The sequence below is a fragment of the Mustelus asterias genome, chromosome 3, assembly GCF_964213995.1.
Source record: "Mustelus asterias chromosome 3, sMusAst1.hap1.1, whole genome shotgun sequence".
Classification (NCBI taxonomy): Eukaryota; Metazoa; Chordata; class Chondrichthyes; order Carcharhiniformes; family Triakidae; genus Mustelus; species Mustelus asterias.
In genome coordinates this window covers 73,025,133-73,041,760 of record NC_135803.1, presented here as the reverse complement: position 1 = coordinate 73,041,760, position 16,628 = coordinate 73,025,133, and the positions used below count along the sequence as shown (strand labels likewise).

Here is a 16,628-nt window from a genome sequence, read left to right as displayed (position 1 = left end):
TTTACTGTATCGTATAACAGGGTGCAAGGGATCAATACGAGATACAGACTGTGTTGTGAAGATAGGTAGGAATTAAAGGTACACCCACTTTTTGCATCAGATGCTAATGACATTTCAAAATGGCAACCACCCATATCCCACACCAGCAGTTAGGTAGGCAACAAATTTGCATATCGCAAATGAGTGCAGAAGACACTAGAAAAACTCTGACGAAGGGTCTATGACTCAAAGTGTTTCTCTCCTGATAGATGTTGGCAGACCTGCTGAGTTTTTCCAGCATCTTCTGTTCTTGTTTCATCTCCACATCTTGTTTCAGATCCCAGCATCCACAGTATTTTACTTATTTTATTGTATATAGCAATGTCCCATACACAGTAAATGAGAAGAATAATCATTTAATATGATTCTGATGATGGTGGTTCAGGAAGGAATGTTGACCAGGACACTTAAAAGAACTCTCTGCTGTTCATCAAATAATACTGTGGGATATTCGGCTGAACAGCTGAGATAAAGGGCACCCAGGAGCTTCAGTAAAGACTGTGAAATAGAGATTAAGTATCCAGCTGTATTTCACAAGTTCAAAAGTTAATCTTGCATTTCTCACTTGAGTACACCATAGCCATAAAACAGACAATTTTTTAAAAATATCAACATACGTTCATCAGTTTCCTGTTTGTTCTAGGTCAACAACTCTATCAAACTACAAAGTGTTGCTGTGTAAAGACACAGCAGTTGATTCAAAAGTTCAATTGATTGAACCCAGATGAGCAAGACATTGATTTTAAAATTCTCATCCTCATTTTGAATTCCCTCCATGACCTCATCCTTCCCCATCTCCGTTAGGTCCTCCAGCCACACAATTTTCCAAGATATTACTTCAATTCCCAGATCTTGCACATCCTGATTTTAAATGCTCCACCATTGGTGGTCATGCCTTAAACTAGCACAACGTTAAGCTCTGGAATTCCCCCCTTAAACCTCCCAGTCTCTTCAACTCCATTTCCTCCTTGAACCCGTTCCTTAAAATCTACCTCTTGGACCAAGTGTTTGGCCACCTACCTCAATGTGTGACTAGTCAAATTTTGTTTGATAATTGTCTTGAGGTACCTTGATTTTTTACTATTTTAAAAGATGCAAAATAAATGCAAGTTGTTAAATTAGTTTTGTGGCACATTACCGCTATATATTTGAACTCACGCTGCCTGTGAATGTGACAGAGGCAGTAAGGCGCTCTACAGGTTCCATCACCACAATACAACACTGCCTGTCTTCATCAGTCATGCACTTCATCCAGACTGATACTGGAATCTCCACACCACCACTGCTAATAATATCAATCTGGAAACAAGAACACAAACCATGATGGAAAAATTATAAATATTACTGGAATGTACAATGAAATCATGATGAATCAAACTCAGGTGACAAAATTCTGGTTATGTCGAATTTGTCAACCATGCTAGCCAGCAGAACAGCAAATCTCATAGAATGGTGCCAGTCATAAGCCAAAATTCCGCAGTGAGAACTCTGGATTGGCCAAACTTGTCTAAAGCTGGTCATGCAACTGTGCCAACCAACCAGTGCAGAGTTAGACTGTATGCCCACCCGATTTCCTAGCCAAAGCCTGTAGAGATGCAGCGGGACTTTGCTCTGCAGCTCAAAAACACCAAAAACATGCTTGACCACATTGGACAACATGGTGGACCATACCACATACATCCGAGACAGCAGACTAATCAGAAAAAGATTAGAGTTTTTCTGGAATTAACTGTGACATTTTCCAGTGCAAAGCACCGGCCTTTTACAAGATCAAACCATTGTAAGGTGTGAACAAATTGAATAAAGAATTTTTTGTACATTTACTGCTTCACTGTGTATTCATTTGACAATTGAATCTGTTGTTTTTGATATGGACTGCATTTGTAGACATATTGGGTTACACAGAAATACATTCATCCAGAAATTGGGCTTCCTCAGCTATCACAAGGCTCTGTTTAAACAATTTTTGGGCAGATCCCCTACTAATTAGGATTTTACTGTAGTTTATTTAAATGTTCATATAAACCTTTAATGTATTAAATTACTGGTTGAATTCATCTTTTGAGTTGGGGAGGATATATAGAAATAGATATTCCCTCCTCTTTGATTCTGGATCTCTTCAAACTGTACAACAGGAAGTGTTGGTTAATACCATTCCAAAATCAACTATTAGATGTGCAACATAAATTCAGGATAACACTCACTTTCCCCATCCCACCCTTTGCAAGAGCAAGGACTGGTACGTTAACCTCCCTCCCCTAGCACACATTTAATGCACATTGGTTTAATGCACATTGGTTCTATTGCTCCCACAGTGTAGCTCTTAGAACTTTTACCTCCTAAGTCTGTGTGGAGTTTGCACGTTCTCCTCGTGTCTGCGTGGGTTTCCTCCGGGTGCTCCGGTTTCCTCCCACAGTCCAAAGATGTGCAGGTTAGGTTGATTGACCAGGTTAAAAATTGCCCCTTAGAATCCTAAAATGCGTAGGTTAGAGAGATTAGCAGGTAAATATGTGGGGGTAGGGCCTGGGTGGGATTGTGGTCGGTGCAGACTCGATGGGCCGAATGGCCTCCTTCTGCACTGTAGGGTTTCTATGATTTCTATGATTTCTGTGCAAGGCTCCATCCAAATAATATTTCCTGTGTTTGTAAAAACTAGTTCATACCAAATTTAGTCAACAATGACCCATCGACAGGGAAGTAACTCATTACCGTGAGCACCACAATAGAAACATGGGAAGGCAACCACTGAATGTGCTAATTTGATCACATACCACTTTTCCAGAAATGGTCATAACTTGTCCATCAACTTCCGGATGTTCTTCGTACAGCACCTCTTCTAACGCATGGCTGGACTTTGATACAAGTAAAGACAACTTCTGACCAATTAGCTCTTTGCTACTGTAGCAAAGCAGCTTACAAGCCATGTCATTGGCCACTAATATCTGTTGGAGTATACAGAAAGAGTAATTGGGCATTAGAATAACAAGCTGTGCAAGCAAGAAAATCACTAATGTCTCACTAAGAATTTACACCATCATGGGAAACAGAGATAGGTGAGCCTAGGTGACAAGATTCTTTGCTCTTATCCTCAGATGATTATTCTAACAGATCAATATAAGAAGTGGGGAAAAGAAGGGGTGATACACAGAGGGGAAGAAAGAGGGTTTTGCACATTCATCCAAAGATGAACTTTTCCTGCCTTGATTTTTTAAAAGGAATCAAGGTCTGAGGTTACCAATAGGACACGTGTATATCATTCGCAGGGGTAAATTAATTTTAACAGTATTTTAGGGGAAGTGCTATTTACTCAGGCGTGGCGCTGCAGCAAATATCCCCAGCTCAGTCTGTGCAACAGTAAGAATTTTTTAAAATTTCATTATTTTATAGGAATTGGACTTCACCGACAAGGACTTTTAAGTCTTTTAAGAGACTCCTGGATGAGTACATGGGACTTAATAGGATGGAGGGTTATAGGTAGGCCTAAAAGGTAGGGATATGTTCGGCACAACTTGTGGGGCCAAAGGGCCTCTTTTGTGGTGTAGTTTTCTACGATTCTATGATTCTATTCTATGACAACATTTGTTGCCCATCACTTGCTCTTTAACGAAGTGGCCTGCTCAGCCATTTCAAAGCACACCTAAGAGTCAACTATAACAATGTGGGTCTGGAGTCACATGCAGACCAGCAGATTTCCTTACTTAAAAAAGACATTAGTGAACCAGATGGGATTTTACAACAATGATAATTTCATGGCCACCATTCCAAACACCAGTTGTCAATTCCAAATTTTCTTTCAAAAATCTATTGAATTTAAATTCCATCTGCCGCTGTGCTGGGATTTGAACCATGTGCCCAGGGCACCAGCCAGGACCTTTGATTTACCACTATGCCACCATTTCTATTTGTCAAGAGTATAAATGTAAGATTTAAATCAATATGGTCATAATACACTATGTTGCACAGACAGGCTTAGCACAATATGGTAGACCAACTGCGAATTTGCAGTTTTAGGTATTTGCTACAAATAATTTGAAAATGTACTACTAAATAAAATATTGTGAAGGAGCACAAGAGAAATCCAACCATTAAACACACAAAAAGGTGCAGTACTATTTTCCATCTATTTTATGCATAAACTGGCCAAGAGTACCAAAGCATTCAGATTCTCAGCTATACAAAACCATCCTGCCTCAGTATGTGGATTTATACAAAAAGGTCCAATAGGACTAGGTAAATATTAGGGTCCCTTTCAGTATTTCATTCTTTCCAAAGAATGTCGACAAGATTATACACAATTAACTATCTTCAAGTTCACAGCGGCTCTACCTCTTCCCTTCCCTCACCCCACATTTTCTTAGCTGGTGTGAACTAGATTGTATATGCTGAAGCTACACAGAAAGGGCTAACAGAAAGGACTTCGTAGTGTACCTCTGTTGTCAGGCCATCTATTGTAAGGATGGCTTTGTTCGGGTTGCGCACTGCAGCAGGGAGAGTAGTACTGCCATCACCCCCTAGAAGCTTCCAAAAGTTGCTCGATACGTTAGAGGCTGACCCAGGGCAAGAGAAAGATGCACTGAGATCCGTCAAGAGAAGGTTTCGAGAGGCCACAGAGGAATAACTGTAGGAGTTCAGAGATTCACCTGTTGGAAGTAAGCAAGAATAATTGGTAAGGTCATGTCAAATCTGGTCATTTTCTGTCTTCATATTTTCTTATTTTTGTCTCCCCCAAATCACGAGCAATTCTAAGGAGAGAGGAATCAAGTTCTCAGGTAGGGCACTCTTTACCATGCAAGCAACCAGTATATAAAGATTACAAACAGTAGTGGCACCTCCACATTCATTCGCCAGTTAGTCTAAGATTCATGAACCTTATGCCTTTTCCTCAAAGCCTGAACACATACATAGCAAGGGAGATCATCCATGTTACAAGATAATAGGAGACACAAGTTACATGGGATGGAGGTGAGTTATACCAGTTGAGAAGTGAGGATTGGGAAACGAGTTCTTTCAGTGTAGCTGGAGGTCATACCTAACTATACATAGTATTTCTTTGTGTAGTTCTCTAGTATAGTCAAGGAGTTTGAGATAATGGAAATGGTGCAGAGCTGTGTAATGGGATTAATGATGTGGAGATGCCGGCGTTGGACTGGGGTGAGCACAGTAAGAAGTCTCACAACACCAGGTTAAAGTCCAACAGGTTTATTTGGTAGCAAATACCATAAGCTTTCGGAGCGCTGCCCCTTCGTCAGATGGAGTGGATATCTGCTCTCAAACAGTGCACAGACACAGAAATCAAGTTACAGAATACTAATTAGAATGCAAATCTCTACAGCCAGCCAGGTCTTAAAGGTACAGATAATGTGTACCTTTAAGACCTGGCTGGCTGTAGAGATTTGCATTCTAATTAGTATTCTGTAACTTGATTTCTGTGTCTGTGCACTGTTTGAGAGCAGATATCCACTCCATCTGATGAAGGGGCAGCGCTCCGAAAGCTTATGGTATTTGCTACCAAATAAACCTGTTGGACTTTAACCTGGTGTTGTGAGACTTCTTAATGGGATTAATGCAAGAGGAATGGTAACAATTAGGATTATGGAGAGAAAGTGTCTGGAATACTACAGTTATAGTGTTTTAATAGGAATAAGGGGCGACATACAGATTTGTCAGCACTGATTCAGAATCTGACTTGTAGGTTAATTAAAGCTCAGCACAGTTTTACTGTAAGTATATATAAAATTGTTAAATGCTAAATGCACTGACTTCTGAAGTGAAATAGCAAAACCATCAGACTCTGGGTTATAGAAAAAAATCATACAAATCTAAATATACTATCAAACCTTACATTGTGTCGTCTGAAATTGAATTCTAATAAATTACCTGATTTACAGACAAACAACACTGTACAGTGCTACAGTAGAATGTGATGCTGTGTACATTTATTAACTGATCAATCTGCATTTCAATTATTTCCAGTTTGTTGCAAATTGCAATTAAATGTACATGTTCCTAAAGAGATCTTCCAAAGCACAATATACAAGAAAAACCCACCTGTAAAAGACTCCAGGTTCCAATAAGTGCCTGGAGCTGCCTTCCGGAATGCAGGCTTTGCTACCCGGGGAAATGTTTTGCTGAGGTCAAATGAATCATTTAACTTCTTTTCAAGGCCAAACAGAGCTGCCCTTGTCCTCTTGCCGTTCCCCAAACTGTCACATGGAGACAAAGCTCTGTACCTGCTATCCAAGGAGCCCAGAAATTGTGACTCCATCTTTAGCATTGGCACTTTACAATGCTATGTAATCATTCACCTAAAGTACAAATAAAGGGCAATCAGAACTACTAATAGAAATACAGCACTGTATACAACATTTTGGGCATTATTCCAAATCAGCTAAACAGAATATTTAGCTGATAGTGAAAGAGTAAGAGAAAGAAATGTGATTTTTCCCACTTATAAAAAAAATTGCTAATGTACTTTCCTTTATAAAAAACAGAAATGTGGTAAACTGTTAGTAAAACTACAAGAGCCGAACAGAACTAAACAAATCCTCCAGATCAAGTATCCACACACACCCTGATGGAAAATTATTTTTCAATCATTGGCATGAAACTTTCAGAGGTGAGGCGCCAACAAATGTAGAACTTGTCCTCTGACACATCTTGTAACAAATGTTAATTAGGCACCATCAAAACATTAGAAAATACATACAGCTAACTGCAGATTATGATAACTTTGGATAGCAATATGCCCTGAAATAATTCAGCTCTGTTGTAGCAACAGTGAAGGATTAGCTTTAGGGAAGGAAGCGGAATGACAGCAGACCAGCCACGTGAGGAATAATTTAACCTGTTAATGTGCATCTCTTAAAAGTGAAAATAAAACCAGCTCTTAATATTCAATGGCGTCTCGATCTGTCTCACTATTAATAAACTTTCCACCATTCCTTACAGTTAACATTTCAGACCGTTTCCCACTGCTTTTATTCCGCTTACTAAAATCTCATTGTTGGCAACAATTCAACTTTAAAGTCATTCTTTCCTTTTACCTTCTGTGCATTCCATAACAAAACAAAATGCTCCCAGCCACAGACAGCCTCGTGTACAGGAAGATAACAGCATTAAGCCACAGGTAGATTCTAATAGATGAGAAAGCAAAATCCTGACTCCATTTGTTCTCAATGTTCTAGCATACAGAACTTAATTAGAAGCACTGCTACCAATGCCCCAAGACAGCCAACTCATCACAGAATAGTGGTTAAATCAGGGACAACTTGGTCTCTAGGCCTCAATATCACAAAAGTTTTATTTATAAACTGAACTGTTGATGGAGTTAAAGCCAATTCAAATGGGTGTTGAAAGTTTGCAGGATATAATGTAAATGGCAAAAAACTAGGTCAACAGCTATTTTAACTGGGATTGGTAGATTTTGTTAACCAAAGGCATTAGAGGATATGGGCTAAAGGCAGGTGTATGGAGTTCGATTTTTAAAAGCTAATTTATGTGATGTGAGCATCGCTTGCTAGACCAGCATTTATTGCCCATCCCTCGCTGCCCTCGAGAAGGTGGTGGTGAGCTACCTCCTTGAACCACTGCAGTCCCTGAGATGTATGCACACCCAGTTGGGGGGGATGGGGACCCCAGCGACAGTGAAGAAACAACAGTATATTCCTAAGTCAGGATGGTGAGTGACTTGGAAGGGAACTTGCAGGTGGTGTTGTTCTCAGGTATCTGCTGCCCTTGTTCTTTTAGATGGCAACAGTTGTGGGGTTTTTGGAAGGTGCTGCCTGAAGGGCCTTGGTGAGATCCTGCAGTGCATTTTGTAGATGGTGAACACTGCCGCCATGTTCATTGGTGGTGGAGGGACTGAATGTTTGTGGAAGGGGTGCCAATCAAACAGGCTGCTTTGTCCTGGATGGTGTCGAGCTTCTTCAGTGTTGTTGAATCAGCACTCATACCAGCAAGTGGAGAGTATTCCATCACACTCCTGATTTGCGCCTTGTAGATTGTGGATATGCTTTGGTGAGTCAGTGAGATGAGTTACTCTCCGTAGGATTCCTAGCCTCTCACCTGATCTTGTAGCCACAGTATTTATATGGCTAGTCCAGTTCAGTTTCTGGTCAATGGTGACCCCCAGGATGTTGATAGTGGGGGATTCAGCAACAGTAGTGTCTTGACTGTCATGGGGTGATGCTTAGATTCTTTCTTGTTGGAGATGATCATTGCCTGGCACTTGTGTGGCACGTATGTTACTTGCCACTTATTAGCCCAAGCCTGGATATTTTCCAGGTCTTGCTGCATTTGGAGATGGACTGTTTCAGTATCTGAGTTGTTGCGAATGACACTGAACTTTGTGCAGTCGTCAGTAAACATCCCCACTTCTGAGCTAATGATGGAAGGTAGGACATTGAGGAAGCAGCTGAAGATGGTTAGGCCTAGGATACTACTCGAAGGACCTTCTGCAGTGATGCCTTGAACTGGATGACTGACCTCCAGAAACCACGATCATCTTCTTCTGTGCCAATTTTTCCCCAATTCCCATTCACTCCAGTTCTGGGGAGTTACCTCCAGTTACCAGTTCTAATGCCTCCCTAATGAGGTCAGGAGCTGAGTGACCCTGGCAGAACCCAAACAGGACTTCAGTGAGCAGGTTATTGCTAAGCAAGTGCCGCATTAGCGGGTCATTGCTAAGCAAGTACCGCTTGATAGCACTCTTCCATCACTTTACTGATGCTTGAGTGTAAACTGATGGGGCAGTTATATACCAGATTGGATTTGTCCTGTTTCTTTTGTACAGGACATTCCTGGTCAATTTTCCACATTGCCAAGTAAATGTCAATGTTGTAGCTGTACTGGAACAGCTTGGCCAGGGACATGAAAAACATCTGAAGCATATGTCTGCAGTACTATTGCCGGAATATTGTCAGGGGCCACTGTCTGTACTCTATCCAGTGTCTTCTGCCGCTTCTTGACATCACATGGAGTGAATTGAATTGACTGATATCTGTGATGCTGGGGACATCAGAGGAGGTCGAGAGAGATCATCCACTTGGCATTTCTGGCTGAAGATTGTTGCAAATGCTTCAGGTTTATCTTTTGCACTGATGAGCTGGGCTTCCCCATCAAGGATATTTGTAGAGTGTCCTTCTCCAAGTGAGTTAATTGTCCACCACCATTCACGGCTGGATGCAGGAAGACTGCAGAGCTTTGGCTGTGAAATTAGCTGTCTATTACTTGCTGCTTGGCACACAAGTAGTCCTGTGTTCTAGTTTCGCCAGGTTGACATCTTATTTTATGCTATGCCTATTGTTGCTCCTGGCATGTCCTCCTGCATTCTTCATTGAACAAGGGTTGATCCACTGGATTGGTAATAATGGTAGAGTGGGGGAGTCTGTAAGACCATGAGGTTACAGATTGTGATTGAATATATTTCTGTTGCTGCAGATGATCCACAGCATCTCATGGATGCCCAGTCTTGAGTTGCTAGATCTGTTCAAAATCTATCCCATTTAGCACAGTGGTAGTGCCATACAACTCAGAGGGTATCCTCAATGTAAAGATGAGACTTTGTCTCCACAAGGACTGTGGGGTAGTCACCCCTACCAATACTATCATGGACAGATGCAACTGCGGCATGTTGATGAGGATGACGTCATGTTTTTTCTTCTTGTTGGTTCCCTTACCATCTGCCACAGACCCAGTCTGGCAGCTATGTCCTTTAGGTCGCAGCCAGCTCGGTTTGTAGTAGTACTACCAAGCCATTCTTGATGATGGATATTGAAGTACCCCACTCAAAGTACATTCTGTACCCTTGCCATCCTCAGTGCTTCCTCCAAGTGCTGTTTAACAAGGCGGAGAGGGGATGGTAAATGGTAATTAGCAGGAGGATTCTGCGCCCACCCGGTGCCACAAGACTTCATAGAATCGCTACAGTGCAGGAGGCCGCCATTCGGCCCATCCAGTCTGCACCGACCATAATCCCACCCAGGCTCTATTCCCACAACCACGTGTATTTACCCTGCTAATCTCCCTGACACTAGGGTCAATTTAATATGGCCAATCAATCTAACCTGCACATCTTTGGACTGTGGGAGGAAACCGGAGCACCTGGAGGAAACCCATGCAGACACAGGGAGAATGTGCAAACTCCACACAGTGACCCAAGGTTGGAATTGAACCCATGTCCCTGGCGCTGTGATGCAGCAGTGCTAACCACTGTGCCACGACCCAGAGAGGTCCAAAGTCAATGTTGAGGACTCCCTGGGTAACTCCCCCCCCAACTGTATACCTCAGTACCACCGGCCATGGGATGCTAATTGTGGTGCCTGGGACATTATCTATATTTCAAGGGCCAAGCCGCCAGATTTTTGTAGGGTCGGCAGTGCGGAGTTTGCCGTTGTAGTTTCTGGTGTCTAGGCCGATGCAGGATGGTCCACCCAATTTCATTCTCTTTTGTCTTCTTTGTGGTAGTTGGATACAACTGAGTGGTTTGCTACACCATTTTAGGGAGCATTTAAGAGTTAACCACATTGCTGTGGGTCTGGAGTCATATGTATGCCAGACCAGGTAAGGATGGCAGGTTTCCTTCCCTAAAGGACATGATTGAACCAGATGGGTTTTTAGGACAATCAACATTGGCTTTATTAGGCTTTTGATTCCAGATTTTTTAAAATTTGAATTCCACCATAAACCAAGGGATTTGAACCCAGGTCCCCAGAGCATTACCCTGGTTTTCTGGATTATTAGTCCAACAACAATACCACTGTGCTACTACCGCATCAGATCACAGATTAGATATGATTTCACTAAATGACAGAACAGTACGGAGCAGCTCAATGGCCTACCCTTGTTGCTACATTCCATAACTGTCCCAACAGGTATTTGATAAACTCAGTCAAGCCAAGGTGTTATTAGCACTCTGCCACTTATGTTGACAACTTAAGATGATCAGTGAGCAGACCCCTGGTTAAACAACTCAGGGTAAAAACTTCCAGATCCTTGCCACAACAGTGGAGCAATGTTATGGCACTGGAGCAATGTTCCAAGTCCATTACCTTGCCACACAATCAAGGCAGAGACAGCTACTGTGTCAGGATCCACTCAATTCCTTATCACAAGCTGTAGGCAAAGGAACGATCAACTATTGGATAACCTCCACCCCATACCTCAGCATCACCATGAATATAGAACCATGTTAGGAGGCCATTCAGCCCATCGAACCTGCTTCACCATTCAACTAGACCATGACTGATCATCTATCTCAATGTCACTATCCCATGAATATAACTGGAATCGATAAATCCTCTGCTTTGAACAAACTCGATGACTGAGTCTCAGTGGGCAGGGGAAGGTGTTTGGGACAGAGTAGGGAGTGAGAAGAGGACACCAGTCCAAGAGAGGTTTATCAACACAGGGATGGGGGGATTCTGGGCGGAGGGGGGGATTCTGGGCGGAGGGGTCGATCCGGCCCCGCTCCTTCCCTCTACCGTGAAACAGGCTGGAGTTGAGCCGGTCTGCGGTGTGAAGCCTCGATGGCTGCAGTTTAGGGTGTGTACCCCCTCTCCCTCCCCACCCCGCTGCCGGCCTACCTGGGCCCCGCTGCCGTTACTCTCCCCGCTGGGCCGCCATGTTCTCCACCTCAGGCCCGCGCTTCGCCGCCAAATTCCATCTCAAACCATTGGCGCCGCGACCTGACTGACAGCTGGGCTAGCCAATCACAGGCCGGGCCTGCGGCCCGCGCCGCCGTTAGCCAATGGGTAGCGCCTGGAGGTGGGGCTGAGCGGTGTCCTTGGAGACGGTCGCGCGGTGCCTGTAACCATGGAAATAAGGTCAAAGTTAACTTGTGCTTGAAGCCTGAGTGTGCCTGTGTCTGTGTATGATCAGTAAGAGCCTTAACAACACCAGGTTAAAGTCCAACAGGTTTATTTGGTGGCAAATGCCATCTCCACATCTGTGTATGATCCCAGCCTCTCCTCATTTAGCAAACACTCTGATCCATCTTCCCAAGGTCTCTCCAAATTCAATTCCATCTACCACTCACTTAATATATCAGTATTCTTCAGCAACTTTCTGCTCCCCTCTCAGTTATAATACTTACCGTGTCATAGAATCATAGAATCTACTGTGCAGAAGGAGGCTATTTGGCGCATTGGGACTGCACCGACAACAATCTCACCCGGGTCCTGTCCTATCCCTGTAACTCCACATATTCACCCTCCTAATTCCCCCTGACATTAAGGGGCAATTTAGCATGGCCAATCAATCTAGCCTGCACATATTTGGACTGTGGGAAGAAACCGGAGCACCCGGAGGAAACCCACGCAGACACGGGGGGAATGTGCAAACTCCACACAGAAGTCACCCAAGGCCAGAATTGAACCCGGCTCCCTGGCACTGTGAGGCAGCAGTGACACCATGTCACTTAGTGTGGTCAACAAACTTTATTATGAGGTTCTTCATATATAAATTTACTATATAAATATAGTAAAAGACTGAGGACATAGTATAGCCCAGTGATGGCAGGAGGTGGGGGAGGAGAGAAACAGCTATGAAAAGAGAAGCTGTGGTTGTTTTCTTTAGAGTAGAGAAGGCTAAAGGGATATCCGATTGAGGTGTATACATTTATGAGGGACATATGATATGAGAAACATAGGAAAAAACATTTCCCCTTCGTAGAGGGGTCAATAACTAGGGGGCATATATTTAAAGTAAGGGGCGGGGGATTTAAAGTCTTTTTCACCCGGAGGGTGCTAGAAATCTAGAACACATTGCCTGAAAGAGTGGTAGAGGCAGGAAGCCTCTCACATTTAAGAGGCATTTAGATGAGCATTTGAAGTGTCATAACATACAAGGTTATGGACCAGGTGCTGAAAAATTGGATTTTAATCGAATAAGTGCCTCATGGCCGACGCATTTCAACAAATAATAAAACATCATTTCTTCAAATAGCCATCATCTAACAAAACACGGCACCAAACCACATAAGGTGATATTTGTCATATTGCCAAAAACTTGGTCAAAGAGATAGGTTTTAAGGAGTATCTTAAAAGAGAAAAATATCTTTAAGAAATGTATAGGGTTAGGGAGGGAATTCCACAGCCAGGCAACTGAAAGGCACAGCAACTAAAATCAGGGATGCCCAAGAGGCCAAAATTAGCAGAGTGTTGTGGGTACGAAGGAGATTACAGAGATGAAGAGCAACAAGGACATGATAGTAGGACGGGGATTTAAAATTGGGGTGTTGCTTAACCAGGAGCCAGCATAAATTAGTGAGTAGATCAGCAAGGACATGGATGATGGGCGAAAGAGATTTGTTGTGAGTTTGGACACAGGTAGCAGAGTTTTGGAAGACTCTCAAGGTTAGGGAGGGTAGAACGTGGGAAGCTGGCGAGGAGTGCTTTAGAATAATTAAATCTGGGGTTAACAAAGGCATGGATGAGGGTTTCATCAACAGAAAGGTTGAGGCAGGGATGGAACTGACCAGGTAATGGAGATGAAAAAAACAGTCTTAGTCTTAATATGGATCTGTGATTGACAGTTCAAATATGACACCAAGATTGAGAACAGTCTGGTTCATTTTCAAACAGTTTTCAGGGAAAGGAATCCATCTGTACTCTCTGCCTCCTTTGTCCTAACTGCCAACAGGTTGCCTACAATTCCTTCATCTTTGCTAACAATCTCTTGCTAGGCTCCTCATTGACAGTCTTCTGGAAGAGTCCTTGTAATTAACATCCAAAGACTCTCTTTTATCTACCTCCTCAAAAAAAATTGCATTGTAAGAATACACTTACCTGACCACCTTAACGGGTTTCACCTTCCTGGGTGAAACCTGGATGTGCATGGGTTGGTGTTGGGATACAGATCCCTCATTACTTTTAAGGAATTTAATTCTCCACATGCATCTAAACACACCTCCCTTTGGCAGTTAAGATCCTACCCATTTTATTTTGGGATACAGTTTTAAGAACCAGATTTCGTCTCAAGAGGATTGCCAATATCTGAGTCCTGCTCCTTGTATTTCCTGATTACTTTTTTCTTAACCTTTGCCAATTTTCTCCCCTCTCAGATTGATGGCATTGGGCAAATTTTAATCTTTGGACCGACTAGGTCAAGAACTCAAGAGTTCAGGAACAGGTTTTTCCACGGCTCTTTAACTGAGCCAGGCCATTAGCATCACATTTCCGTGCTGCTCAAAGTTGGTGGTGTGTGATCAAGACCCACACCTGCCAGTTGAAACCTCGGTATTTAATGGGACCCAGCAACGGACAGGATGGAAGCATTCTTTATCTTCAAGCATCCTTCAAGGGTAGCCCCTGTCTCAAAGGGAGCTATGATTGAATCTATTTGGACGTTCATGATGGCACAGTGGTTAGCACTGCTGCCTCACAGCGCCAGGTTCCCGGGTTCGATTCCAGCCTTGGGTCACTCTTTATGCAGAGTCTGCACATTCTCCCCGTGTTTGCGTCGGTTTCCTCCGGGTTCTCTGGTTTTCTCCCATAATCCGAAAAACATGCTGGTTAGGTGCATTGGCCATGCTAAATTCTCCTTCAGTGTATCCAAACAGGCGTCCAAGTGTGGCGACTAGGGGATTTTCACAGTAACTTCATTGCAGTGTTGATATAAGCCTACTTGTGACAATAATAAATAATTAATTAAAATATCTGTGACAGGTTTGATTAACAGAGAATGAAGGCATCATTGGCAGCCTCCTGGATATCTTGCACAGTCAGGTTTGATCTTTTGATAGTTACATACCAGTTGAGCATTGATAGAGTGGCAACTTTTTCAATTGATTGATACTGCCATTTTATCTGAGGGTGTCTTAATGCCCATATATGTGCAGTTCATGAAACCCTGCATCTGTGAGAATACAGCCACTGCAGCAAATCCACATGCTCTCTCATTGTGAATGTGGCATTGGTCCTGGGAGATGTGCATCTAGGCAGCAAATGGTGAAATCCTGTAGATTTCACCAGCTGATCTCTTGAGGAGCCCAGAGTTGAAGAAATTGAGGGTTCTGGTGACTTGCTTCATGATTGGCAAGCGTCTGGCCCCCTTGGAAGGAGGGCTTGTTTCAGGAGTCTGAAAATGTCTTCAACCACCTGCCGTGAAAGTGTGAGCCTCATGAGGCACTGATGCTTAGTAATTCCCTGCCTCAAGCACCATGCTGAATCATTGCCTACTGGAAGCTGGAGCTCTGTGTTCATCCCCTCTGTCCTGCAGAGTGACAGGTAGCTGATGAGAAGACTGCTGCTGCTCCTGCAGCTGTTTCTATTCTTGTTCCTCATCAGAAGTCCAATGCAGAGCTGCACAAGTGGCTCATGTGCTGCTGAGCAGACTGAAATCTGCAAAGTGCAGGTCAAAGTTGAAAGAATCCAAGGTACAGCAGAAATGGTCCCTAAAATCTCAGAAATCACCTCAAAAGCAGTGAAAATGTACTCTTAGAACATGTCTTGTCAGCAAAAAACATTGTTTTTTCTTTCATGCAACGTGGGTAAAGGTAGCATTTGTTGCCCATCCCTCATTTCCCTTGAGTGGCCTGCTCAGTCATTTCTGAGGGCGGTTAAGAACCACATTCTGCAGGTTTGGAGTCATATCTAGGCCAGACTAGACTGAATAGCAGACTTTCTTCTCTAAAGAACATTAGTGAACCAGATTTTTTTTTACAACAATCAATGATAATTTCACGCTCATCATTACTGAGGCCAGCTATATAATTCCTTTGGGTTTGATTTGACTTGATTTATTATTGTCACATGTATTGGTATACAGTGAAAAAATTGTTTCTTGCACACTATACAGATAAAGTATACTGTACATAGAGAAGGAAAGGAGAGAGTGCAGAATGTAGTGTTACAGTCATAGCTAGGATGTAGAAAAAGGTCAACTTAATGTGAGGTAGGTCTATTCAAAAGTCTGATGGCAGCAAGAAAGGAGCTTTCTTGAGTCAGTTGGTTCCTGTCCTCAGACTTTTGCATCTTTTTCCTGACAGAAGAAGATGGAAGAGAGTATGTACGGGGTGTATGGGGTCTTTGATTATGCTGGCTACTTTCCTGAGGCAGCGGGAAGTGTAGACAGAGTCAATGGATGGGAGGCTGGTTTGAGTGATGGACTGGGCTTCGTTCACGACCCTTTGTAGTTTTTTGCAGTCTTGGACGAGCATACCAAGCCATGATACAACCAGAAACAATGTTTTCTATTGTGCATCTGTAAAAGTTGGTGAGAATTGTAGCGGACATGGCAAATATCCTTAGACTCCTGAGAAAGTAGAGGCGTTGGTTGTCTTTCTTCACTATAGCGTTGGCATGGAGGAATCAGGGCAGGTTGTTGGTGATCTGAACACCTAAAAACGTGAAGCTCTTGACCATTTCTACTTCATTCTCATTGATGTAGACAGAGGCATGTCCTCCACTACACTTCCTGAAGTTGATGACTATTTCCTTCATTTTGTTGACATTGAGGGAGAAATTATTGTCGTCGCACCAGTTTGCTAGATTCTCCATCTCTTTCCTATACTCCGTCTCATCATTGTTTGAGACCTGACTCACTATGATGGTGTCATCAGCAAACTTGAAAATCGAGTTGGAGGGAAATTT

At 43.0% G+C, this 16,628-nt stretch overlaps 1 protein-coding gene across 1 annotated transcript in view; it reads right to left on the bottom strand.

Moving 5' to 3' along the window:
* pask (PAS domain containing serine/threonine kinase) overlaps window positions 1-6,304 on the bottom strand; it is a 55,145-nt gene extending 48,841 nt beyond the window's left edge. The window contains exons 1-4 of the mRNA XM_078210125.1: window positions 6,088-6,304; window positions 4,468-4,679; window positions 2,811-2,981; window positions 1,198-1,338 (exon numbers count right to left, since the gene is read on the bottom strand). Of these exons, the coding sequence (XP_078066251.1) occupies window positions 1,198-1,338; window positions 2,811-2,981; window positions 4,468-4,679; window positions 6,088-6,304 (741 nt within the window). The remainder of the gene's footprint in view (window positions 1-1,197; window positions 1,339-2,810; window positions 2,982-4,467; window positions 4,680-6,087) is intronic.
* Between the last annotated feature and the right edge of the window lie 10,324 nt (window positions 6,305-16,628).